The sequence below is a fragment of the Osmia bicornis genome, chromosome 2 (genome assembly GCF_907164935.1).
Source record: "Osmia bicornis bicornis chromosome 2, iOsmBic2.1, whole genome shotgun sequence".
In the NCBI taxonomy this organism is placed as follows: domain Eukaryota; kingdom Metazoa; phylum Arthropoda; class Insecta; order Hymenoptera; family Megachilidae; genus Osmia; species Osmia bicornis.
This window is the reverse complement of record NC_060217.1, coordinates 13,421,524-13,449,045: the sequence shown is the minus strand read 5'-3', so window position 1 is coordinate 13,449,045 and position 27,522 is coordinate 13,421,524. Positions and strand designations below refer to the sequence as shown.

Here is a 27,522-nt window from a genome sequence, read left to right as displayed (position 1 = left end):
CTTTCTTTTTTTCTCTCGTTTTTTTTAACAGAGCGAAATGTTTATTTTTGAACTGTGATGTGCATAAAATGAGATAAAAAAGATGTGAAGTATAATGATAAGGCAAGTGTGAATGAAATGGAATGAAATATGACTGAAATGGGGAAGTGGCAATGAACTTAAATCAAGCAAGTGGAAGTCATAAAAGGTATCCAAAGTTTAACATAAATGTTTAACTATTATTTAAATAACAATTTGCCAGGCAATCATAGAAAATAATTACGCTAGAGTTATTATTTAGAAAAAAAGAACTGAATCAAATGTTCCAAGATGATTCGTACTTCCTCTTTTTTTCTTTTCACTTCCGTAGTGGTGGCCACGGAATGACCGCACCGAAACCGACAAAACGTGGTTTACAGATTATATCAGAATGATACGCACGAAAATGGAAGAGGGAAACATAAATTCTGGGATGGTATTTGGAAGACGAGAATCCCCGGGACCTTGAAAATGCATCGAAAATGTGGCTGAAGAAAATTCTGTTTGTCATTTCGATTGAGGACTTATTTTTTATCCGACTTTGAAAAGGAGGAGGATACTCAATTCGATCAGTATATATATATATATATTTTTTTTTTTTTTTCTAGCTTTGTTATTTTTACGAGAGACCCAAATGATTCATCCTTGCGTAGATAGCACCGGTCCAAATATAAGATGAATCTCATGAGACAAACAGGTTCGAAAGTTGTTCAGGAATTTTCGATTCGTCGTCAGTGAGAGGGAATGCAGATTGTACGTAATCTTTCGATTTTTTTAGCGGGTGAAAAAAGATTTTAATGCAGGAAAAAAATGGTAATTTTCCACTCATTAACCACGAACGAATACAACAGGGTTTCCCCTCTTTTTGTTAATCTTCTCTTTCTTTTCTTTCCGTTCTGATCATTGATATCACGTTTGTAGGAACGAGAATCGGCTGAAATCAAAGCACGATACTGTTGGTGCGATTACCGTTCTTTGAATCAGCAATTAGTAATCTTTAGCAGTTCGTGGATTGCGGTTAATACACACGATAAAAAACCGTCGTGGAGACGTAATGAGAAAAAGAAGAAAAACTGAAAGAAAGAAAGATACATCGTAAAAATGAAATGAAAACCATGGTACTACCAACATGTTTACACTCCGATGTCGAGACATCGTGGCGTACTATAAATAAACGAGTCCATAGGCGTCGCGAATGTAAGAGCTCTTTTTTTTATGTATCTAATGAGATAGAAAACAAAGTTGGACATTTTTTATTTAAGTAATTGACCGTCTAAAGTAAAGTGTTATTTTTTTAAGGGTATAAAATAATAATTTATTTTAAGTAATGATACAAGTAACAAAATGTTAGATGTTTGCATGTAAAATTATAAAAGAATTCAGCCGTTAATTGGCAGTCTTAAACTAATAGAAATGTATCATGTTTCAAAGATATTTAAAAAATGATCTAAAATATTAAAATCTCTTTCAGATTGATTGACTGTTTGGCAACGTGCAAGTCTGAAAGAAAGTAAACAGTCCCGCGCCTTGCATCAGGACGCATTTAACCGGTCCATCGAAAGTGTATCCCGAATGACGTTCAAAGGACGCGATTTCCGTTTAACTGCAACTTCAACTTCTGACACACGTAAAAACCTACGGCATCGTAAATGTAACAGGTATTCCAGAATAATTTTGTGTGCGTGCGAAACGCGTTAAGGTAATCTCTTATTTTTTTACTTCTTTTTGCCGTAACGTTTTATCCAGCAATCTATCGTATCGTGTTACGACGACAAACAGAGAGCGTGTTGCTATTAATAACACTGAATAAAAATCTCTTGCAGATCTTCAACCGCTTCAATGTCATTGTTGGAAAATTTCAACAATCGATTTGATCGAAGAAAGGTATTTCATCGTACAGTTTGCCGATTTGCTAATCTCGTTCGTCAAACTGTGTTTTCAGGGAAGATTTTGAGGAAAACGAATCGAAGCTCCCGATAGTGATTTGAATTTTATGCAAATTAGATAACCCGCGAAACAAAAGACTCGTGGAAAGATTTGTAAACAAAATTGTTAGCATACAAAACATCGTATTTAGATATACGAAGCTTGTATTTTCATAAAAAAGTAATTAGTTGGCAATTAAGTAAGTTAATCGAAACGTTTGTCATGCGAAGAAAGTTACCTTGGTGAAATGTCCGGTTGCTAAATGATATTTTGTTTTTTTCAGTGACAACAAACACACGAGTGCAATCAGGCTTTTATTTTAAATACAACCGATAAAATATGCAATGTTTGCAAGCAGGGAAACGGGGTCAATGTCAATTAATTAAACTCGATTACAAAGATGGAAATCATCAACAATTACATTCTTCTAGTCGACGTATGAATTTTTCAGAGCATCGCCTGTTCATTGACATTTACATTTAAAAAGGTTCTACATGCGCGGCAAACCAGGCGCAATCAACAGGTGAACTTTATAAATTACAATTCTCCCTGAAACTAGTATGTTAAGCCTTCTGCAATCTAAATATCCTCTTTACGTCAAGCTCGATATCTGTATGCAAGCTGCGTTGATTTTCAGAAAAAATACATGACGTGTAATGTACATACACGTACACTTTCCACAACCTTCTCTCTCGTCTTTCCTAACACCGCACATTTTCATTGGATTTCAGCAAACTGCAAAGATGTTCAGCGACGACGACTCGCCTTATCGTATCGCGCCTGCGACGCCGTCCAATCAGCCTAACAAGATTTCGAAGAAGAAAATATAATTCACCGTAGTATTAGCCCATTAACTATACCAGAGGTCTGAAATATGTTATTTTTCAAGACAGCGCCTTTTATAAATAGATAATTGACTCTATAGTCAATGTTTAACCCTTTCCACTCGTATTTATATTTGAAACAGCTACCAATCAACTCGGAATTTTTTTTCATATTCAAAATGAAAACAATTTTTATAGGAACATATTACAATTTAACTTACGAGCGCAAAGGTGAAACGTATACGAGTGGAAAGGGTTAAATAGGTAGTAAATTAAAAAACAATCTGTGAGTATAAAAGGCACGGAATGGGTTAAAGGTTTATTGAATTTTAGAGGTTGCGCTCGCCGGTTTTCGAAGACCGCCGCCAATGCGGTGTATCCGCAATTATTGCGTCAGCTATCGCGAACCGTGTCGTTGGTGATTGGACAGTCCCCGAAGAGCGGGAAATCCCCGTTGAAACCTGCTCTTCCGCGCTATCCATCCCCGCGGTTCTCCCGCTGACGTCTTTCGCGTCAGCACATCGAGCTTCCGACCCCGTCTTCGTCAGAGACATTACGGCGACCGGCGATCAGTATCGCGCTGCGCGACATCGCCGCAACATTCTTCGTGCTAGGTGTTTTTTCTTCTGTTTCAAGTTCTCGAATACAGCGATGATATTTATTTTCAACGCCGATCTGTGATACAACACCCTGGACGATCATTGTGACACCTATTCGGAAAAAGATTGTTGCATTTTGAAAGCATTGTTATATACTGTTGTGGAGAAAAACAAGTGATTATTATGATGGATCTGTTTAACAATTACGGCAGGACGGACTTATCGGAGGTGAGTTTTAACTAGAGCGCGAAACTCATTTGTGTATGTACTTTTAACGATATGTATATTAGGTATATGTAAATTCGATAAGCGACAAAGTATTAGAACTATCGACAGTTATTTCATACAATGTTTTATCATTTCAGAAGCAAAGGATTATTAATCCTTTATCTGTAGAGCGAGAAAATAGTAAATTTTCACAGTCGCGACAAGTTTCACGTGCTACATTTTTTACGACTGTGTCCCATAAACTTTCTAAGGGAATGGTTACGTCTGGAAATCCAGTCGAATCAATGTTAATTTTATCATGTATAAGCATATAAATTGATAAGTGCGTGCGATAGTAAGACACTATTTAAAAAATTTAACAGATGATAACCTACTTAAGAAAGTAAACAAAAATTTATGTTTCTCTAGTTTATTTATGTTGCATCACATCGCATCGCATCGCATCGCATCGCACTGTGAGAATAATGAAACATTAAAACAAGGATTAGATTTTTACACAAAGAATAGTTGAAGATATGATAACTCGAATGTTTACATTATGCAAACGTTTGCAGTTGAGAGTAAAACAATTCAATGACATGATTAATGAGAATTTAATAGTACCCATACTACGTCAAAACAAGTTAATTTACACATGGTTAAAATAATGTAAATAATTTACCGATATATGGTAAACAGGTTTTCTTATCGTTCGCTTTATCTTGTGTACAAAAATATTCAAAGTTACTGATTTCTTACATAGAAAAATAGAATAAAGGGAATAATAGTTTGGAATTATTTATTGTCAATTTGTCAATATTTGTAAACCCAGTAGAGTCACGGGATAAACACGTTTCTGTTCGAGAAGAAGATCGCAATGATCCTTCTTGTTCTTATCGTTAGTCACGATAAAAAGAGACGAGACGAGATTATTCGTAGACGCAAACAAGGTCATTAACGCATAAAACGGAACTCCGTTTTGGATTTGTTTGTAATGCGATATGTCTATTTACAGGTGTGCCCTTTGTTCTCTAATCTCAACGACGATGACGAGCCCTACTTACTGGATATGGATTCGTTAAAGACGCGGAAAACAAACGGCCCGACAACGCGTAGTTACGAACCCAATCGAAAAAGATGTACCTTTGGTAATTGTCGAAAATCACTTTCACTTTATTATATTTCCTACCTCATTATATCGTGTTGGTATTCGATCATTTTTATTTCAATCTTAAAATCTTTGTAACGCCTCCAATTCCGCTGCCGACAGACATGCATCACGCGATGCTCCATTTAATACCATCTAATTTAGCCGCATGAATTTTCTTCTATAGGGTGCCCCAGAAAGAATGTTAGTCCTTTATGGGGGTGGTAGCTGGAGTGATTCTGAACAACATTTTCCTTTGTGAAAATGTTGTTTGAAGCTTTGTTTTTGAATTATTAAGGAAATGGCGCGCGGGCTCAGAGACGGCAGCGTCGGCTACGAAACCCTGCTGGTATAGCAGGAGTCAATGAAAAAATAAATAAATTGAGCTGATTAAACATTTTTAATCGTTGCTTAAAATGAATACAAAACCTTTATCGTTCTACACCTATAACTTGACCTAATTGCATGAAATATCCTGTATACACTTTAAACATTTTTTTATTTCTTATGATTTTTTATTTCAATTTTGTCACATCATTGTTTGTTCAACAGGCGACGAAAACAATGAAATTGACGGTGCCGGCTGGTCGGATAAACCTGTCAGAAATTGGTGCCAGGAAGAAACGATCAATTGGTTGATATCTGCGGCATCATACATTGGACAACCGTACGGTTTAATTCAACAAAGTCTTGCAGTACCAGGACACGAATTAGTTACCTTCACAAGAGACGATTTTATAAATCATGATCCCTTGTATGGAATCGGCTCTATGACCTACTCCACTCTCAGCATATCTCAAACATACGTATGTAACTGCTATTATGCAGAGCATTGATAACAAATATAAATAATGTAATAGTATGTAGTAGATAATAATTACACTGAATAACATTAAATTATTTCTATCGTGTATCATATTTCTTTAACGCCTTATTTTTTTAACGTTAAAAAAATAATTACACTTCATCCTTTAGTATAAAATCCTTTAGTGTAAAAGGAAGTCATTGAAGTAAAAATATAATATGAATTATTTTAATTACAGCTCCAACATTCGACACCATTCATCCCGATTCCGAAGAGCAGTACGCGCGAATTAATTCTATTAGTACATCAGGTAGTAAATGTTTGTAATTTCTTTTTTTTTTTTTTTATTATTATTTTGGACCTGTATTTTAATTTTATAACTTTACAGACACAGAATCAGATAATAACAGTATTGATGTATCTACCAAACGACCACCAGTTAGACCAAGAGTATTAAAAACGAAAAAGAATTGTATGTATTGATTACAAAAAAATAGTTATATAGATGTATAATATAATTTTGAAAAAATTTAATGAAAGCTGTACGATATACTTGTAGCCACCAGTCAAGGAAACTATGGGAATTCATTAGAGATTTATTACGTAATCGAGAAACGTGTCCAAGTCTAATACGTTGGGAAGATTATTCGCAAGCGAAATTTCGGTTTGTTAAAAGTGACGAGGTCGCGAAACGATGGGGTTCGCGAAAAGGAAACACAAAGATGACCTACGAGAAACTGAGTCGAGCTATGAGGTAATTAATAAAAATTAACTTGTCCAATGTTTTTTTCGTTCTACATTTAAATTTCTTACCGTTCCAGGTATTATTACAAAAGTCAAATCTTTCAACCTGTATTGGGCCGAAGATTGGTCTACCAATTTGGGACCCAACGCAAAAGGTTGGCAGACTGACAATCCGAATTTGGATATTAATCTTACCTACCGACTCTACGAATTTCCTCAAGTTTCATTCGTTGTAAAAATTGCATAAAAAAGTGAGAATAATATTACCTAAGAAAAAATATTTATCATCTTCATCGATAAGTTTTAATCATAGATTATTAAGTGTATATTTGATACAAGATGAAAGTTGTAAGTATTTTGTTAACTGAAGTGAAATATTAAGTGCCAGTTCAATCAATAACTGTAAAAGACTAACCAGGAAAGATCTAGTATTATAGGCAATGCTAACTAGATTTAAACAATATATAAAGACAGTATGAATGAGTATAAATGCTGAAGTTTTGTTTTTCATATCATTATATGTATGACTGAATATGACAATAAGTGATAAGTGAAATGTAGGCGTAAAATCGATTCGATTACATGGTTGTCACAGTTTATTTGATTTTTAAGCATCTATTTACTTATAATCAAGAAAAAACTACAATGCTCCTAAGTTACAATAAAATAAATTTACTACTACTTATGTTTTTTATATCACAGATTTTGTATTATTTGGCTAAATCAAATCCAATTCAATTTTAACAGAAGGAATTAAATATGTTATAAATAACGAACAATACAGTGTATTCTTAATTGTTTCTTTCTTCGTAGAATAATCTTAAGAGTTCAGAGTAAATAGTAGTTTATCATTGGTTTATAAACTATGGAAGATAAAGTATCGAAGTTAATGCGTATCATTATTAAGTACTTTAATTTCAGTAATACTTAGTAACCAAATTTGATGAATACTTAGTCTACAATAGCACATGCAAGAGAGCTGGAAAAGATATCTTTATTTAAAGAAATTTTGGACGATTTGATTATATAGTACCGTGACGGAAAGGATATACAAGCAAAAGGCATGCATATATTTTTGTTTTAAAATTGTTGTTAAAGTTAGTTAAGGCTACTGAGTGGTTCTTAATTTGAGCGAACTCGAATGTCGTTGTTTATTAACTATAAGCGTAGTTAAAATATCGGCTGTACTTATATTTTAACGTTTTTTAAATATGTACGTTTAATATATTTAATGTATTAATTGCAAAAATTGTTGGAAATTTGAAATGTACGTATTATTATACTTTTTATGAAATCACTAAAAATCATTTTTTTTTATATTCAAATATCAATGAGATACTCATTTAACTGAATATATATTTACATCTTTAGAAGAATTTCTAATATACTTTGACAGAACCGTAAAATAAAAGAATATCGTATCACTTCTTTCAAAACTATCTAATTGTGGGAAACATTATTTTTACGTCCAATAGTAAATTTAACAACTATCAAAGGCACAAATTGTAAACATCATTATCGTAAAATACGCATATTTATAATGGTACTATACGAAAAGAATGTGCGTCGTGTTTATCTGAAATAACTTATAGAAATAATCAATGTGATCTTTAGTTACAAAGGATATGAAAATAATATATAAAAACAAAAAGTTTTATAAAGACTGTATATCTACCTTCGTTGCAGAAATAAAATTTAAGCACATAATCTATGCAAGACTACGATTTCTCTTTTTTTTTTTTGTTAGCAACATTTCAAATGTAATAAATCATAAATGTAATAACATGATAAAAAATAGAAATATTGATTTTCCACGGTAAACTTTTAAATCGTATTTTACCTATCGTAATAAGTAATGATAGTCGTGAACAATATTATGGTCAGCAAGCTGTTGTGGACCCTATGGTTTTGTTTTTGGCACTTATGTCTATTACGTGAACTTTAAAGCAAATATTAAAAGCTTATTCTAAATAGTAAACCTGGCTGGTATTTTGAATATGAATTGTAACAATTAGTCCTCGAATGTCTTTAACGTGTCTACGACAAACTAGTTTACCATGTAAGATTTCCCCTATAAAAAAAAAATTTTTTCATTGAATCATAATAAAATAGACATTACGAAAATGAACAATTTTTATCCACATCTATATTTTACATACCTTCCGTAATGCTAATAGGCTCGCTTAGTGAAAATACTGTTTGTTTCCAATGCGTTGGGGGTGAATAAGGCCCCGTGCTGAAATGAACTGGATTGTCTAAGTCGAAGAAAATATCAAAATAGCCAACCAATCGCAGTTAAACGATCCAGTCTTTTCACTTTTAATTCAAACGGTGATGAAAAGTTTACGCAATCTTTAGTTACTTTATACAAGTCAAACGGCTGAATTTCAGCGGTACTTGTTATCAGTTCGTCGGCATTGCAAATTTCTATACTCGGTTCACGCACAACTTCTGCCTTCATACAACTCATTTTAAACCCGTACACGTTCGACCAGTAGTCGATAAGTTCAACATACCGCCCTATAAAATAATTGCATGTGTAATGCGCAATATTAATTTCAATGAATTAGTGTAGAAATAATACATACGAGTATCTCCACTTCCCACAATGCTAAGAGTACACCTGTTAGGAAGAAGTACCCCACCAGGTGTCAAATAGTGGTCTCTAGCGTATATAACTGTATCTAACATACCCTCGAACAAAAGAAAATATCCCATCCATTCGGATACAATTGCATCTACTTTATCTTCGTCAAGATTTATGTCTTCGAGGCGACCTTTTTTCAAAGTGATAACATCACTCAAATTGTTTTCTCTATAAATTTCATATTAAGTATATGAAAAGATTTAACTTTAAATATTTTCAAAACAGAGTTTCAATTGAATTTATATGTACCTTACTATATCAATAGCATGATATATTACATCTGATTGGTCAACGCTGATTACTTTACGACAACCGGTTTTTGCAGCAAACATAGACAAGATACCAGTGCCACATCCAACATCTAGCACCACACAATTACTAAAACGATTTGCATTTGTTAAAAGTGCATCTCTGTAACTTTCTGTCCTAACTTTATCCTAGAAGAAGATAATACTTGTAAAGCCACCATTTGAAAGAAACATTTATTTACTTACCGTTAACATTTCATGATGTATAGCAAAATGACTATATGTATTAAAATAGCCTTTATCAACATTACAATTGGAGTTCCTGGAAGTAGTAATATTGTTTTCATCTATATCATCATCAAAGACCAATTTTCGTGCTTTTTCTGTCATTTCATCTATTTGCTGAAAGTAGATGTAATCAGACATTTGTTTTCTGAATTAAGTAGATGTTAAGGTATATGTATTTATAAATACTTGTTTTGCCAAAGAACATGCTAATTCACGCTGTTCTAACTGTGCCCTTAGCGTTTGTATGGTTCTTTGTAGTTCAGCAAAATGTGCTTCAGACAATGTGACACAACCATTTTCCGAATTTACTGTATATGCTACAGGCTTTAGTGTTTTTTCCTCTAAATCTTCAATATCTTCAGGTGTAAACATTAAATTTATTTATTAATTAGTTACATATCAATCATTATCAAATTAATGCATATTTCAACTTACCAAACATCAACCAAGGATCATCTTCAATGACAGGCCTTAAATATTCATCGCTTTCCCATGTTTTTATATTCAGGTGCATTCAACTGATCGGGTAAAACATTTTTATGTCGGATAAAATTAATGAGTTTAATATATGAATAAGTGTCAAGTGAATGTCTTGTTATAAAATTTTTTAAATTAAATTTGTGTGATGCTGCAAGATGTTCTAATGCTAGAGAAAAGTTACTTGTTACTTCATTACAAAAAAGGCATGGTATGCATTCAAAATCTTCTATGATTTCATTCCAATCATCCCCACTGTCATTGTCACTACTTCCATCCATTTCACATTCGTAACTGTTCTTCAATGGAATAACTGCAAAGTAAACAAATGTTAATAAACTTACTCGTATTAAAATAATATTAAAATTTTAAATAAACAAAGAGAATTTTATAAACCCTATTACCTATGAAAATACTGAATTATTATTATATATTTCAAATATCATTTAAGTTATCTTTATGTTAAACAAACTTATCAAAAATTTTTTTAAATATTAAGAAAGTAATATCATATATGTATATATATAGATATCACGTATCAATATTAATTATTAATTTTAGTTTGAAAGATATAAAAATAAATATGATAGTACCTTTCTCTGTCATTTTACGATTGATTACAATAAGTGATGTATAAGAATTATTATTATCAAAATAGCAATTTAAATTTTTCAAGGTTAGAGAACCCAGCGTTCAATTTATTCGTACACGTGTGAAAGCAAGCAAATTCTTTGACTTGATGTGAAATCCATAATTCTTTATATCACATCACGCTGTAGCCAATAAAAAATCTTCTCTGCAAGTGATCCTCTTTAAACTACAGGTCAATATTGATTCTATTCAATATATGTACAAGTATACTTGACCTTTTGTAGTGATTTTTTAGACTTTTTCTTTTAGCGGATTCTACAAAAAAATTTTAATACTTTCCTCAAACCAAAAAAAACTATTTTGCATATATCGTTTGGTTCTATTAACAAAAACCACAAATAAAAATGTGTATTTATTTATGTAGTAGAAATTATAAAGCATTTTATACAAATCATTACATTGGTTCAGGATAAGTAATATCTTAACAGACATCTTACAGTTTAATAATACTAGTGGAACGCTCCGTGCTATGCACGGGGAATTAATCAATTAAATATAAATTTGGCTTTGCCCACTATCCACCCCAAACTCGTTGTCAACTATTTTACCCCTATTTTCTGGTCTCGCGTGGACCACCCTCCCAAGTCATTTAATATTTTATTCCTCTTCATGGGCCTCAGCTCAACCTTCCCAATTAAATATTATTTTTTTGTCTTTAAGGGCCTCACGAGGCCCATCCCTTTATCACTGCATCTCTTACATGTCTGCATCCTTAACATCCCTGTATCCCTTATATCATTACATTCCCTATATTCCTGCATCTCTTATATGCCGGCATTCCTTATACCTCCGCATCCCTTACATCGCTGTATCCCTTACACTCCTGAATTCTCCCTGCATCTCTTGTATCCTTTCAACCCTTATAATAAATGTACTATAAATAATATACTTATGGCCACTGGTTCGAGTAACGGTAAGTAAAGGTAAGTAAAGGTAAGTAAAGGTAAGTAAAGGTAAGTAAAGTCTCGTGAAAAATGATTTAAAATTTAAATTTTTGCAAAATTTAGTTCCTTTTTGCCGCCAGAGGGCGCTGGTTCGACGTCGAAAATTTAGTTCGCATTTTTTGCCGCTAGAGGGCCAAAATTTCTGCTTGCTTTAGTTCCTTTTTTTCGAAATCAGATGGCGCTGATTCGACATCGAAAATTTAGTTCGCATTTTTGCCGCTAGAGGGCCAAAATTTCTGCTTGCTTTAGTTCCTTTTTTCGAAATCAGATGGTGCTGATTCGACATCGAAATTTTAGTTCACATTTTTGCCGCTAGGGGGCCAGAATTTCTGCTTGCTTTAGTTCCTTTTTTCGAAATCAGATGGCGCTGATTCGACATCGAAATTTAGTTCACATTTTTGCCGCTAGAGGGCCAAAATTTGTGCAAGCTTTAGTTCCTTTTTTTCAAAATCAGATGGCGCTGATTCGACATCGAAATTTTAGTTCACATTTTTTGCCGCTAGGGGGGCCAGAATTTCTGCTTGCTTTAGTTCCTTTTTTCGAAATCAGATGGCGCTGATTCGATATCGAAATTTTAGTTCACATTTTTGCCGCTAGAGGGCCAAAATTTGTGCAAGCTTTAATTCCTTTTTTTGCCGCCAAGAAGCGCTATGATGGGATGCTTTCAAAAGGGATGCAAGGATGCAAAAGATTTCGGTCTGCATGTACAGAGCACTAAAAGTTATTAATATAATTACATATTTGACAAACTTGTATTTTAAAAAGACCGCCATAAATTAAATATTCGATCTTAGCGACATCTATTCAGAAACGGCTCAAACTACTCAACAATTTACCGACTGGTAGTTTGCGCTGTTTCTCGTTAGATGGCGCAGGTGTTTCCCAGAAAATCAGTCGGTATGGTGTTGAGTAGTTTGAGACGTTTTTGTATAGATGGCGCTAGGATCGAATCTTAAAAATATTTAGGCGGTGTTTTTAAAATACAAGTTTGTCAAACAATTATTTTAATAAGTTGCATGACTTTTTGTGTTCTGTACACCCTCAAACGTGTAACAAACCGACTCCCTATTCATTTGAGATAATTTTGTTCTTTCTCGAATACAAAAATGTCCTGCAAATTAGGCATTTTCCCCTCTGCTGGCTTATACCGCCATTTTCCCCGGAATGATGCCGAGCATACAGGTGTATAGTATGTATTGCGCATCGCTGACGCTGATATTTGATGTTTGAATTGTAGTATATATAATATTGTAGTTGGAAACAAAACAATGATGTTCCCCGTTGAAATTTGGGAACAAATATTTCTATATGCTGATCCAGTGACACTTACAAATCTAAGAACAGTTTGTAAATGTTGGAAACAAATTATTGATAAAACTTTAAAGGTATACATATGATGTTTTTTTATATTTTGCTGCAATTTCTATAAACACATAGGCTGTATCAAAATCAGATAAGTAAATAATTGTTTATACAAAGATTGATATGCTTAAAATTTATACTTTTAGTTTTTTAATATTTATCAATTATACTTAGGACAATGATCACTGGTACAAATTGTGTAAAAGGGAAATACCTGAAGATTTATGGACTACCTTTTGCGAAACACTATGTCCAATTAAATTTTATACAGAGTTTCACACAAACCATGCAATATGGATGGCAATGTACAAAATGGTGGATGAAATGTAAAAATATAGTAAAATGTGATACAAAAATTGAATGTTTTGAACCATTACCAAATCATAATTTTAATGAATATGTCACTTGTATAGATGTTAAAGGTAAGAAACAATACTTTTATATGAAAAATACTATGTTAGAATGAGTGTTAATAGCAATTACCATTTATAGGAAGTTTATTGGCAATAGGAACATCTGAAGGATTTGTTTATTTTTATGATATTCATAATTTACATACACGTACAAACTGTGTAGTAGATAGTAAAGAATATTTACAAAGTATTCACATTCTTAAAAAAGGTATCTATAAACTACATTAAATAGTTTTAATAAAGATTTTCTGCTGATAATTTTATTTTATAGAATCAACTGTTCTTTGTGTATGTTGCACTGTAAATAATCATATAAACTGTTGGGATGTTAATAAAATTGAAGTTAATTAATAAAACAAGTGGAAAACTGGTTTGGTATGGTAAATTTCATATGGTTAAATAATTATCTAGATTCTTTCTAAATATTAAATATTTAATAGTACAAGTTACAGTTACTGTTGTATTAGTATACGCAACTACATAATTATTGAAGGACCAGTACTGAAAACAGGATATGAATTTGGTATAAAAGATATTGTTGCTATTAGCGCTAGCAATAACAAGGTAATAATATAGCAATTCTGTATATTCCTTGTAAAAATTATTACATATAATTCAATGTTAGAAAATGCTACACTTAAGGTACACTTTTACACGGAAGGGGGATATTTTGCAACTTTAACTGCAAATACAGAACAAATAAATTATAATTCCACGCCTATTCATCCACCAAATATAAGAATTCGTCGATATTATATGTTTCAACCAAATATAGTTATCTGTATTGCAGGTGATAAAATGTTTAATAAAAATTAATTTGTAATTATCAAGGCAACAAAAATTTTATGTTTTTATATTTATTGCAGAATATGGATATTTAGGTATTTTAGTACAAGGAAAAGAATGGAAATGCATAACATATTTCCCGTTTTACATGGTATCCCAACTGCAGTTTAGTACATGGTCATTTACTTGTTTTAGGTCTGGATTCAGGTAATTAAACTTTTCTTCTATGGAACTTAACAATGTTATTTATAAATATACATAGTTTACACAACGTTTATTTTTTTTAGGAAAATGTTCATATGTATTATATAACGGATTTTGAAACAATAGATTTCAGCAATATTAATTGTAAAAAATTAACTCTAGACCTCACAGCCGTTATATCAATAAATACAGTGGTTCATCATGGAGAATATTTAATAATTGCTTATACAAGAAAAATTTATACTGTAAAACTTCTTTGATATAGTTCTCTCATAGAAAAAGAGAACTTTATATAGAAATAAATAGTTTATATTATATGATTCATAATAAAAGTTTATATTAAAAAGTTAATATATTTATATGTAGATAGAGAAAATTGTTGTTATTTTTTTTTTACGTTTCACATCATGCTTTATAATTCTGTGCTGTTCCCGTTCATACGTAGCATCCCATTCAACATAAGTAGATAAACTAGATTGCGATACACTAGACGTACATGTATTAATGCTTCTTTGAAATCATCAACTGTTCCTGTCTTACATCTTCTTTTCTAATATTTCTAATATCACTGAATGGGATACTTCTAATTGGTCCCATACTGGCTTCCTTACATAAATTGGACATATCTTCTCCCGAGTACCCTTTTGATTGTTCCGCTATATTATTAACGTCTTCTTCGGTAAGATTGTGTGGAATCGTTAATAATAATTATTTATGATTTGTCTGCGAGCTTGAAATTCTGGTAGAGGAACATAAAGTCTTTTAACGAGTCGTCTACGTGCTGCTTCATCTAATTCATGAGGTCTTTTTGTTGCTCCTATAATCAAAATCGATTCTTCATCCCCATTGCAGCTCCATCTAGTTGAACTAAGAATTCAGTTTTCAATCTCCTTGAACTTTCATGCTCACTTTCAGATCTCTGAGTAAGCAATGAATCTATTTCATCAACAAAATAACAGATGGCTGGTAAACTCTGGCAACAGCGAACAATGCTCTCACCATTTTTTCTCCTTCACCTATCCACTTTGAAGTCAAAGAACTTGCAGAGATTGAAAAAAATGTTGATTTGCTTTGAGATGCTATGCATTTTCCTATAAGCGTTTTTTCCAGTACCTGGTGGTCCGAATAATAAAATTCCTTTAGGTGGTCTACGCAATCCCGTAAAAATATCAGGTCGCAACATAGGATATACCCTACTTCTTTAATAATTTTTTTTGCATATTCTAAACCAGCAATATCGTCCCAAGAAATAATAGTCTTTGAGTCCATTATTTCATTTTTATTAATTCAACCAATTTCGGTTCTATGTTTTTCAATCTTTCATCTTCTACTTTCTGCTGTTCCATCAGTTTCATTATAGTATTTGTTATCTTGACCTTCTGTTTTTTCTTTATCTCTTTAGCGGAACAAACAAAGCGGGAATTAACTGATCCTTTACCACCTAAAGTTTCTCTTCTGCGCAGGTTTGTTGGCTTTCATTTGCTGGGTATTTAATTCATCCCTAGCAGTCTTAAAGTAATTTAATTTAGTTTAAGCCATATCAGTATCTTCTTCTTTATTCTGATTAAAAGCTTGTGATTTTAACCTTGTATTATTTTCTATACATACTGGATGGTTCATGATTATGTTTATATGTATTAGATGAATCTTCTTTCACAAATTTAGAATGCATTTTAGGTTCAACCTTAACAGATTTTTGTTGTGCTAGATTTTGATTTTCTTGATTTACAAAATATGATTTAGATACTGATCTTTTAGTATAACTTTTTTGTACACTACTATTTTCTCTTTTAGAATTACTTGGCCAAGACATAGATCTATTTATTTCAGAACAAATGTTATCTTCAGCCTTATTTTGACTATTCAAATTACATGATCCCTGATTAAAATTTGATTTTAACCTGACCACTTATTTTCCTGTTTCGTACTAACATTTCTTTATTCTTCCATGTGTTTATAATATTCTCTATGTGTCTGTCATTAAATAATCTCCCTTGACACGGCATTGTGCTATTGTCCTGACAAGGCAGAGGCTTTACAAAATTAAGTGCAATATCTGGATCACTTAAACCAGACTTCCATTCTTGGGATTATTGTTCATTTCTGCTGTTTGTACCTTAAACTGTTTCCAGTAAGTATTTACACCATTCTTATTTTCCATTAAACTCTGATATCTTCTAAGCATCTTCGAAGTAAACAAGCTCCCATATCTTCTGTTCTCTGCAGATATTTTTTTTATTAATAACAAATATTATTGTATATGTTACAAAACTCATTTAAGTATAAATATAGTAGATAGAACTTCAAAATAATAAAGAAAAAGATACTGTTATGAAAACTTACACCTGTTTTGGCAGTTAAATATTTCATGGCAAGGCATCTGCGTTCAATGTCTGCAATTTCTGTATCATCTTTGCCATTTTGTGAAAACTTTAAAATATGATATGCTGCTAAGAAATTATTCTTTTCTCTGTTACTTTTTGCATTAGTAATATCCATGCCTACATTTAAAAAGAAGAGCCTAATTTTCTGTATCAACAACTACAAGTTCAAGACTGAGCATGCTTTGTGTTTGAAGTGAATTTTTAAAAAATTTGACAAACACCATCTATGGATGGATCAGAACCAACTACATATTACTACGAAAGGCATCTTCAATTTTGTTGGATCTATAGTCACTGTCACTGGTTTTAATTTGCAACGTCGTCATTTATAAATGTGTAGTCTGTGACATAGTCACGTGATTATGGTAGTTGGTTTAAAATAATTTAAATTGTAAACAAATTGTCAAATTATAGCAATATGATTTATAATGATCTGGAATCGGAGCATGTAAAGTAACATAGATATTAAATTAAATAACTTTATGAAATTATGTACAGGCAGGTTTCAGTCATAAATCTGAAAAGCGGGCCAAAAAAAGACGTTAAGGAAAACGCGGTGCTAAAAGTAAGTATTTTAAACAATTTTAAGTTTTACACCACTTGTTTCCTTAATAAACTTATTTCATAAATACATTCTTCGTATAATATTTCAAATAAAATTTTAGTATTTAATGAAAATAGAAGACATTGCTATAATTGACAATTTCAATTGAATGTAACTGTTATTACTGAATTGTAATGGAGCAATTAAAATGGACAACGCCAATCAAAGTCAAAGAGAACATGACAATTAACAACTAAAAGTCCTGTGATGTATAAGACTCCTGTAAAACAATATGAAGCAACTTGTAAACATACTGCGTATCAAAATAACATGGGTTTGTATCTCTGTTCTTCCAAATCATATTACACCGCCATCAGGATTAACAAAGTTCATAGCAGAAATCCATTTGAAACTGATTTAACTAACAGGTTGCATTTATCCATGATGAGTCCCACTGTATTCAGTAAAGTAATTCTTTGAAACAAGTTATTTATTAAAAATTATATACTCATATTTACAATTACATTCATGAAATTATATATCATTAGGTTTCCCAGCACATCCCAACATCTCCAGAGTTTTCATGGAGCGTAGATGAGCTGGCATTAATGCAACCAGCAAAGATAGAAGAATTTCCTACCCAACAAATATATTATACAGATCCAGAGACTGAAATAAAAGCTCAAGCAGCCATTGATCAATTTTTAAGAAGGACAAAATAATCCCAAGCCCGTGGGAGATAAAGAAAAAAGACAACAGAGCTAAAATTAAAATAGATACACCTGTAGAAACCCCGAGCGATTCGAATTCAGAATCAGCTAATTCTAAAAAAGATGGTATTATTTGATTAAAAGTTAAGAAATCTATTATTAATATCCTAATATTTATCTTCCTTAGGTTGGTGTCAAACAATATTAACATTTCCAGCTGAATTACCATCGCATATTGCTGAAATTCTGAAACCTTACTTCAAATTACCCAAGGTAAATAAAAACGAACATTTAAACTAAGTTATATGTATGCACAAATCTGTTACTAAAATTAAGTTCATTTCTAGGATCAGAATGTTGAGATGATGATGCAAATTCGAGTATATTCATTGAGAAGAAAGTTATTCTTTAACCAGGATGATTCTTTAGAGGATAAAGAAGAAATTTCAGTTTATTCATCATCAGTGAAAACGAATGGATCTTTGGTATTATCTTCCAGTCCTCAGAGAGTGGAATGTTGATCCATGGAACTCCAGTAAAGTTCTTTTTATTAACTTTCCATCATTTAGAATACATATACTTTAAAGTATGTAATAAGATTTCTTTTGCGCAACAGTCACAGAATATAGATTACTGTCGTGATACATCCCAAAATCATCCCTAATATATCTCCAATATATAATACAGTGAATATGACTCGCGAAAGTCTAATTGTAAGATCACGATCTCGTTCAGTTGCTCGATTAGATTTTACTAATGACATGAGCATAGACGAATCTTTACAGCGCAGAGGATATTCGAGTAGTCATTCTCTAGGTATTTACTATCCAGTATTAAAAAGTATATTAAATTTGTCACTTGGACGATAATAATTACATTTATTATATTTTTCAGACGAATCACTTAATAAGATCGTCAAGCAAGTGGCAGAAAACAAAGTAGATAACTTGGTAAATTTAGATAGTAATGCTATGAGTGCAACAGACTGACGTTTGTACAGAACAAAAGCTTCGGTGAAAAATCCAGTTCAGCAGGAAAATAATTTTGAGACTTTGGAAAATTCCAAACTTGATTCTAAACATTGTAATGCGTTGAAATGTTTAAACCGACTCTTACCAGAATGATTACAAATGAAAGTTGCATGTTTCAACAAACTAATACAGCGCTAGGTATTTCAGATCAACATAACTCTGTACAGGATACTGGTTATCAAACTTACAGTATGAATAGTATAACAATGTTACTAATAACTATAACGGTACACCGGTCAAACAGAAAGCTTGTTGGGGGTGATCGAATTTTATTGACTGATGACGAATTTCGTCATGAAACAAACATAAAAAATATATTTTGCTCTACACCCATCACGATCGAATAGGGAAACAGATATATATTTTAAGTAATTGTTTCCTATGAAATATATGGGTTTTACATAAGGACTTAAAGCAATTGTAGATATTGTATTATATTTATACATGAATGGTCATTTTATTATTCATACTTTTCATCATATTTACTATTTTGTCCTCATCATACAAACATGTTTTGTTTTTTAGGTTGAAATTTATAGCATATAGACTTTAATATTTATAAGATAAATTATAATAAATTCCAGCTTTTCACTGCCTCATAGAATCTATGGTATACATTCTTACTAGAAATGATTAAAAATGATAATGCATTGTTTAGAATAATTGATATACAAGTAAATTATATGAAAAATTATACGAAGTTTTCTAGAGCAAGATTGAATTTATAGCAATTTGTACAAATAATGAAAATATAGTACAGTGTTTATATTAAGAGTATTCTTATAAATGACAAATATATTATTTTATTGACAAATATAAAATACATTAATTATTTATTGAAAAATTTATAATTAACCATGATGAACATCTAATAACATAATTCAATTGTTCCTACAAAACTGATCAATCATTTAGGCTAACATTATTTCCGAAATTTCAAGTAATTCTAAACTGCTTCATTATTCAACTTCCTTGTAATCTTGACATTAGCAGATCGTCCAGTTAATATGAGCAACGATAAAAAGACAGGTGTTTCTGAAACGGATGAAAAACTGTATACTCTGGAAGTGTTCGTGGATTCCGTCAACAGGTACTCCGAGAAATTAGACAAGATTGATGCTGCTTCATTGGGCGTTGATCTAAAAATGATAGATATGCCGTTGTTTCGAGTCTTTCAAAGTAATTTCTTACTGACCAAACCAGACAGGGGAAAAGAGAAATCGTATGAAACTGGATTTTGCACGGTTGCCTTCAATTGCGGGAAAATGTACATGTTCACCAGAAATGCTGGCGAACTGGTAGAAAAGATGCGAGAGAAACCAATGTTCTTGGATGTATACAAAATCAAAGACATAATCATCTGTCCCGAGGAGGTGGATTAAACATCCCTGGGACACACGAACAATTCCCCTTTCAGGTTGCCTCTGCGATCACGCAATGATGGCGAGCAATGATATCTATCATTTACCTTCATCGTACCAAATAAAAAACATGTTTGCCCTCGTGGACGACGAATACCATCCGGCTGGTTTTATAACACTCTTCATCAGATTAACGTGTTTAGGAACTTATACAACCACCCCGTTTGCAGTTGTAGAGAAGAAATTGCTTTTTAAGAATGTCGGATCATTCAACGAATTTCTATGTACCAAAGTACCATATTCGGACGAAGATGAAAGAAGAGCCGCAGAAGCGAGTACAGAAATTTTGTTTGCCCCGATATGATCTTCGAAGAAAGCGAACTGGACACCCCTCCAAGAACGATCAACACCGCTGGTCTCGTGTTAGTTTGCAAAGAATTGTCCCAGAGAGATGGATTTCCTGCTAATATAATTCATCCAAATTATCCACCAAAAATCCCAGATGAAAACGTCGAGGAAAGGGGCGTTCGATGTCGACAAAGCACGTCGCAAAGGATTCGAACAGGCGGTCTTTCAGGAACCTGACATCGTCATCGACAAACAATTTATTTCTACACACACGGGAATGTATCACCTTGGTTGCGCTGGTATATTTGTAGTGGAAAAAAATAGACTGTATAACTATAAAAATAGAAAAAATGTGAAAAAAGTAATTATAAAATAAAAATTGTATTAGAAGAAAAGAGAAATCAAAATTAACATGTATCTAAATGAATAAACTATAAAATGGAGAAACTAAATGAACGAAGTTTCAATTGTAAATCCATCTGTGAAAAAGAAAGGAAGAGATTAAATAATAAAAACTTTCGTTCAAAACGAGAAGTTTTATAATTTATAAACGTTCACTTTTGTTTAATGCCACATAGCTTCTAAAGATGTCGCGTACATAGGGTGGTTCTCTCTTTATTCTTTTAACTGTGTCGAACTGTGTCGAAACCAAATACAGTGGAGTGTGTACTTACATTGTACAACAAGTGACCACTCCTAATCATGAAATTCTTTCAAAGGTGCACTCAACGAGCTTAAACATTATTTTTATATAAAACGTTCGTTAAAATATTTTTATTATTTGGTGATGTAATTAATTTGATGAAAAAAGAAAAAAAGTAATTATCTACCGAGGTAAGCGAGAAAGAAGCGCTAGTCAACAAGTGTGCGTTTGGGCGTTGACCAGTAATTTTACTACACGCTTAATGACATAATAGTTTGTTTGTTTTTGCAAAGAAATAACATTTTTTATACTTGTAAAGTATCATGCATATTTACTTGGCGTGTATTATAGAAAATGTGGATGTGGAATATGGATTTTGGTCTTAACCTTCGCTTGCGGGAACAGTCAGCTCTCCCAAGAGTCGACGGAATCGACGCGGCTTCCTTGGAATCGATTCGATGACAGAGATCCATCTGTATATGGAACACGAAATACTGACAGGCTAGGTGATAAGTTCTAATAAAAGAGGCGTAAGTTTATATTGATTTTAGTTTCAAAGTATTAATGATAATATCAAATTCTAAAATATTCTGTTATTTGTTTATTAGCACATACTTTGTTGTTGCCTCTAAAATGGTTAGACCAGGACAAATCTATCGGGTAGCTGTAATGTCTTGTATAGTCCAATACCAATGACGATACGTGCATCTATTCAAAGAGATGGTGTGGAAATTGCTTCAGATTATCAGGAAGTAAAGGAAGATATACCGCAAACCCTGATGATGAAAATGCCTCCTACTTCTGTTGGTGGAGAATATAAATTGAGAGTAGAAGGGACATACAATAGTTTGACCGGTGGTCAAGCATTTTTAAAACGAAACAAAACTTATATTTCTCAGAGATCTATGAGTATTTTCATTCAGCTGGACAAGCCTGTATATATGCAAAAGGAACTATAAGATTTAGGGACTATACCTATAAACACTGAACTTAAAGCATTCAATAATCCTATCGATGTGTACATGCTAGATCCGTACAGAAGAATAATGAGAAGATGGTTAAGTAGACAGAGCAATTTAGGAACTGTATCTTTGTCCTATCAGCTCTCCGATCAGCCTGTTTTTGGAGAATGGATTATACAAGTATAGCACAAGGCCAAGTAGAGGAGAAAACGTTCCTAGTAGAGGAATATTATCAAACGCGTTTCGAAGTTAATGTCACCATGCCAGCATTTTTCTTTGATAACGACCCGTACATATACGGAACGGTTCAAGCAAATTACACGAGCGGTGCACCAGTTAGAGGAAAATTTAACCCTTAAAGCTACCTTTAAATCTCTTGACAGAAGGTCGCCGGATGTTGCTCCTGAATCTATTGAAAGATATTTCTACTTTGACGAATATTATCCTTCCTGGTTAAAATACCCTCATATTTCGACAATAAGGTTCCCGTGCTAAGATTTTTTAACGGAACCTATCATTTCAAGTATCCAATGTCAGAGTTACTGACCTTTGTACCTGCTGCAAGCGGAGCAGAGATTCACTGTTACCGCTACCGTTGGCGAAAGATTTTAGAAGAAATAATATCAGGGTATTCCACGGCTCGAATTTTTAATTCTACCACGAAAATACGATTCTTAGGCGGAAACGCCGCAAGTATTTAAGCCAGCAATGCCATTCTCTGTAAATTTAGTGGCATCGTTCCATGATAATTCGGTACTAAGACCGTCGCAGTTAAAAGGATCCGTAATGGAAATTCGTGCCGACATTGAAACGAGAACAGGTGGTCGCAGAAATTTAGAAACTCAGTATCTAAAGCCTACACCAGATAATGCAGGTATTGGTCAACAAGGATAGATCTAAGGAAACAACTTGGGCTTGATCACAGCTCGGATCATGCTCAACAAATTCTTAATGATATTTCTTCTATGAGAGTTTATGCATATCTCACTGATGGAGAAGGGTTTAGAACACAAACTGAATTATTATTATTGGCACATGAATCTCCAAATCAGCAACAGATAAAAATTTCAACTTCTACCGAGAAACCTAAAGTTGGGGAATACATGATATTTCACGTCCAAACAAATTTCTATATTGATACATTTAGTTATATTATTATGGCAAAAGGTATTATACTTCTGACTGGACAGGATAGCATGCAACACAATGTGAAAACAATTGCTGTCCCTCTCAGTGCGGAAATGGCTCCAGTTGCAACTATAGTTGTATATCACATTGGACAGTATAGTAACGTTATAGCAGACTCCTTAACTTTTTCTGTAAACGGTATTTCACGGAATAATTTTACCGTGTACATTAACAATAAAAAAGCTAGGACAGGTGAAAATGTTGAAGTAGCTATTTATGGTGAACCTGGAGCTTACGTTGCTCTCTCAGGTATAGATAGAGCTTTCTACACGATGCAAGCTGGAAACGAGTTAACATACGCCAATGTAATAACAAAAATGGCACATTTTGACGAGGAAACAAATGGTACTCAATCTCATACTTGGTTGTACCACGACGGGGATCCAGACGAACTTGTTTACTTCCCATCTTCAACGTTTGGTATTGATGTTAACAGAACATTTGAGTATATTGGATTGGTAGTTTTTACAGATGCTTTCGTTCACCGAAGACCAGACAATTGCAATGCAACTCTAGGACTCGGGGAATGTCTGTCTGGAAAATGTTATAGATTAGATAAAAAATGTGATGGAACATTTGATTGCGAAGATGGAACCGACGAGGCAGGCTGTGAACATAGAAATCTTACGGATGTAGCTACTTTTAGAAAATGGCGATTTAACAGAGTACAAAGATTATATGAAAATGTCTGGTTATGGAAGGACATTAATATTGGTCCCCATGGTAGATATATCTTTAATATAGACGTACCACGAAGACCAGTTCAATGGATGATCACAGCATTCAGTATGTCACCGAGTATGGGTTTTGGTATGTTACCAAAGGCTATTGAATACATGGGAATCTTGCCATTTTATATTAACGTAGAGATGCCTACTCACAGTAGACAAGGAGAGCAGATTGGTATTCGTCTTTCTGTTTTCAATTACCTCCGCTACAACATAGAAGCTGTAGTAGTTTTGGCTGGTTCAAATGATTACAAATTTGTCCATGTAGAGGATAATGGTATTGTACAGTCGTACAAACCTCGTACATCTTTTGGCGACCATCAGTTCTTCATTTGGATTCCCGCACAGGATGCTGCTATCGTATATTTGCCTATTGTACCTGTACGACTTGGAGATATCAAAGTACACATTTATGCTACAACTGTAATCGGAAGAGATTCAGTTACACGGAATCTCCACGTGGAAGCTGATGGTCTTCCACAGCATCGACATCAATCTATTCTACTTGATCTCAGCAACCGAGCTTATGTGTTCCAATACATGCATGTTAACATAACAGAAACTCCGATTATACCTTACGACGAAAACCGTTACTATGTATTCGGCTCTAACAAGGCAGTCATAAGTTTAGTCGGAGACGTTGTTGGGCCAATTTTCCCAACGATGCCTGTTAATGCCACGAGTCTCATGGATCTTCCTATGGATTGTGCTGAACAAAATATGTTCAGTTTCGCTGTTAATTTGTACACGACAATGTATATGCGTTTAATTAATCAACGCAATAGAACGCAAGAAAAAGAAAGCTTTTATTACATGAACATTGGCTATCAAAGGCAGCTCTCGTTCATGAATCCTGATGGATCGTTCAGTTTTATTCCGCAGCGACTGGAATCAGTCTGCACCGAGCGTTTGGTTAACGGCGTATTGTGCGCGTGTCTTACAGGAAGCACGTTTTTATGAATGGGAAAAATTATCTTTACATCGATCCCGAAGTAATAGCTAATGCTGTATCTTGGCTATTGAGGCATCAAACGGCTGAGGGATCGTTTTCTGAAGTTAGCTGGCTACCGGACCGCAAAATGAACAGCAGTTTAAATTATGATTACGATATAATAACGCATAGAAATATTAGTCTCACAGCTCATGTTCTTATTACGCTACAAAGTGTAAAAGATTTGCCTGAAGGATTGGGAACTCAGGTTGCTGTGAGTGCTGCGAACGCAGTCAAATGGCTGGAAAGAAATTTGAAACTATTGGAGGACCGCGGAAAACCCTATGACATAGCAATAGTATCGTATGCTCTTTTGTTAGCAAAAGCTTCTACTGCAGGGCAAGCTTTTAATATTTTATCGAAACATGCACGTAGAGAGGGAGGTTTAACTTACTGGGGCAGAGAACAAGTACCTCTTCCTCCTTATAAACTGGAAAATCAAAAGCCATTCCTCCTTCCACGTTTACCATATAAATACGATTCTGAAAACATTGAAACTACTGCATACGCTCTTCTGGTGCATGTTGCACGGCAAGAAATAATTATTGAACCTATTGTAAAATGGTTGAATTCTCAACGATTAACAGATGGTGGCTGGGCTTCTACCCAGGATACTGCATGGGCAATGAAAGCTTTAATGGATTACACAGTTAGAACCAGAATTAGAGATGTTAGTTCATTGGCCGTTACTGTGGAAGCTACATCTCTTCCAGGACAAACTAAACATTATTTGTCATGATAATAATCTAGCAAGGCTTCAGACTATCGAGGTATGTTCATGTGTGATATAAGAATTTAAATATTTTAATTGTAATTAATTTCTGTTCAACTATTATAGATACCAGAAGCATGGGGAACGGTGGAAAGTACAAGCTAAAGGTGCTGGGTACGCAATTCTACAAATGTCAGTACAGTACAATGTAGATATTGCTAAATTCCAAACTCAACCACCAGTCAAAGCGTTTGATTTGGTTACCAGAGCAAATTTCCATGGCAGAAATCAGTCACATATATCATACCTCAGTTGTCAGAGGTAGAAATATCCATATAGAAAGTATTTATTGATTTCTTGAATGTCTACTTACAGTATATCAATTTCTTTCATAGGTGGGACAAATACGAATGAATCAGCACGCTCTGGAATGGCGGTATTAGATGTAGCCATACCAACTGGTTACATAATTCAGCAACAAACCTTAGATAGATACATTTTATCAAAACAAGTAAGAAATCTTCACAGAGCACGATTCCAGGAGAAAAAGGTTCTCTTTTACTTTGATTACCTGGACGAAGAAGAAACGTGCGTAAATTTCACCATTGAAAGATGGTTCCCGGTTGCAAACATGTCTCGATATCATCCTATAAGAGTTTATGATTATTATGCACCAGGTACATATATAATTTACATTAATAAGGATTATACAACATTGATACAGTTTATAATTTATGATTCATTCTTTCAGAACGTTTCAATGAAACTATATTTGATGCTCTGCCAACATATACGTTTGAATATTTGTGAGGTTTGTGGTAGTTCCCAGTGTCCATATTGTCCAATTTATAATGCCGCCACATTGTTGTCCACGCCTACAGGTATTCTGCTAATAGTATCTCTTTTAATTGTTGCAACGAGGTACTTTCGAATGCAGGAATTTATTATAAGAATTTAGCATATTATTTTTAATTACTCTAAGAAAGTTGTATCATTGATACCTTGAAGATATGAGATAGTTTCAACATCAAATTAATTCGCCAAAGTATTATCTGATACTCATTTTAAAGTGGCTTTGATCAATATAATCAAACGGTATTATAAAAAAGTGAATAAAAAAATAGTGAAAATTATCGCAAATTTTCAAATGGTATCATTAATGCGTATAACGTTAAAGTACCGTCCATAAATAAGTCTGCTTTATAAGAAACAAAATGTATATTATAAGATAACTTGTTGTAGTGCACGAGCGTTTAAACGCGCTTGTTCGTCAGAGGCAACGATACTGTAAATAGTATCAATTTTTATTTTTATTACTGAACAATTTATAATAAAATCAATTATAAATTGTTCAGGTTTTATTCGAGCACAGTGTAGAAAGGCTGTATGTAAATTATTTATAAATCTAATTTCTACAAAGCTCGCTCGGCAATCCGTCCAAAAAGTATGTTTAACAGTTTTTATAAACAGAGAGCAGCATTTAACGTGTGTTGAATATATTTTTAAGTTTTATAACCTTTATACAAATAAATTTATAAAAATAAAAGATAAAACACTATCTGTTTTATTGCTTATTTCATGAATAAGTAAAGTATTGTTGATTACAGGAATGGAGAAGACCCGACCAAAG

General features: G+C 33.2%; 6 protein-coding genes across 6 annotated transcripts; 4 read left to right on the top strand and 2 right to left on the bottom strand.

Moving 5' to 3' along the window:
* Positions 1-922: 922 nt before the first annotated feature.
* Positions 923-6,516, top strand: LOC114877157. Its single transcript, XM_046290059.1, is given in 11 exon segments — positions 923-1,215; positions 1,490-2,143; positions 2,228-2,467; positions 2,676-3,595; positions 4,590-4,722; positions 5,274-5,480; positions 5,483-5,527; positions 5,765-5,836; positions 5,915-5,998; positions 6,086-6,280; positions 6,348-6,516. Coding segments are annotated over 7 exon segments (657 nt in total). The 5' UTR covers positions 923-1,215; positions 1,490-2,143; positions 2,228-2,467; positions 2,676-3,550; the 3' UTR covers positions 6,157-6,280; positions 6,348-6,516.
* A 1,092-nt stretch (positions 6,517-7,608) lies between these two features.
* On the bottom strand, positions 7,609-11,014 carry LOC114877156 (protein arginine N-methyltransferase 1). The gene is given in 10 exon segments (XM_029189381.2): positions 7,609-8,341; positions 8,430-8,559; positions 8,561-8,790; positions 8,859-9,085; positions 9,167-9,354; positions 9,412-9,567; positions 9,640-9,809; positions 9,889-9,961; positions 9,963-10,243; positions 10,524-11,014. Coding segments are annotated over 10 exon segments (1,578 nt in total). The 5' UTR covers positions 10,537-11,014; the 3' UTR covers positions 7,609-8,231.
* Positions 11,015-12,684: 1,670 nt separating this feature from the next.
* LOC114877187 lies at positions 12,685-14,633 on the top strand. Its single transcript, XM_046288750.1, is given in 12 exon segments — positions 12,685-12,910; positions 13,062-13,202; positions 13,204-13,309; positions 13,380-13,508; positions 13,572-13,633; positions 13,635-13,675; positions 13,741-13,864; positions 13,943-14,090; positions 14,167-14,208; positions 14,211-14,249; positions 14,252-14,294; positions 14,376-14,633. Coding segments are annotated over 12 exon segments (1,167 nt in total). The 5' UTR covers positions 12,685-12,793; the 3' UTR covers positions 14,551-14,633.
* A 62-nt stretch (positions 14,634-14,695) lies between these two features.
* On the bottom strand, positions 14,696-16,789 carry LOC114877185 (fidgetin-like protein 1). The gene is given in 16 exon segments (XM_029189429.2): positions 14,696-14,727; positions 14,730-14,780; positions 14,783-14,821; positions 14,824-14,997; positions 15,000-15,137; positions 15,140-15,244; positions 15,247-15,394; positions 15,396-15,484; positions 15,487-15,573; positions 15,576-15,738; positions 15,740-15,886; positions 15,888-16,187; positions 16,189-16,376; positions 16,379-16,465; positions 16,468-16,510; positions 16,634-16,789. Coding segments are annotated over 16 exon segments (1,947 nt in total).
* A 361-nt stretch (positions 16,790-17,150) lies between these two features.
* LOC114877186 lies at positions 17,151-19,726 on the top strand. Its single transcript, XM_046289334.1, is given in 16 exon segments — positions 17,151-17,239; positions 17,340-17,472; positions 17,474-17,560; positions 17,562-17,607; positions 17,610-17,686; positions 17,767-17,917; positions 17,920-18,054; positions 18,116-18,201; positions 18,276-18,429; positions 18,432-18,468; positions 18,527-18,744; positions 18,823-18,914; positions 19,019-19,157; positions 19,160-19,215; positions 19,217-19,288; positions 19,290-19,726. Coding segments are annotated over 15 exon segments (1,452 nt in total). The 5' UTR covers positions 17,151-17,239; positions 17,340-17,412; the 3' UTR covers positions 19,332-19,726.
* Positions 19,727-20,680: 954 nt separating this feature from the next.
* On the top strand, positions 20,681-27,493 carry LOC114877182 (CD109 antigen). Its single transcript, XM_046289332.1, is given in 18 exon segments — positions 20,681-20,742; positions 21,663-21,820; positions 21,823-21,841; positions 21,920-21,975; positions 21,978-22,451; positions 22,454-22,617; positions 22,619-22,733; positions 22,736-22,956; positions 22,958-23,147; positions 23,150-25,062; positions 25,064-25,156; positions 25,158-25,903; positions 25,905-25,950; positions 26,019-26,042; positions 26,044-26,215; positions 26,291-26,569; positions 26,644-26,687; positions 26,689-27,493. Coding segments are annotated over 18 exon segments (4,938 nt in total). The 3' UTR covers positions 26,851-27,493.
* Positions 27,494-27,522: the final 29 nt, after the last annotated feature.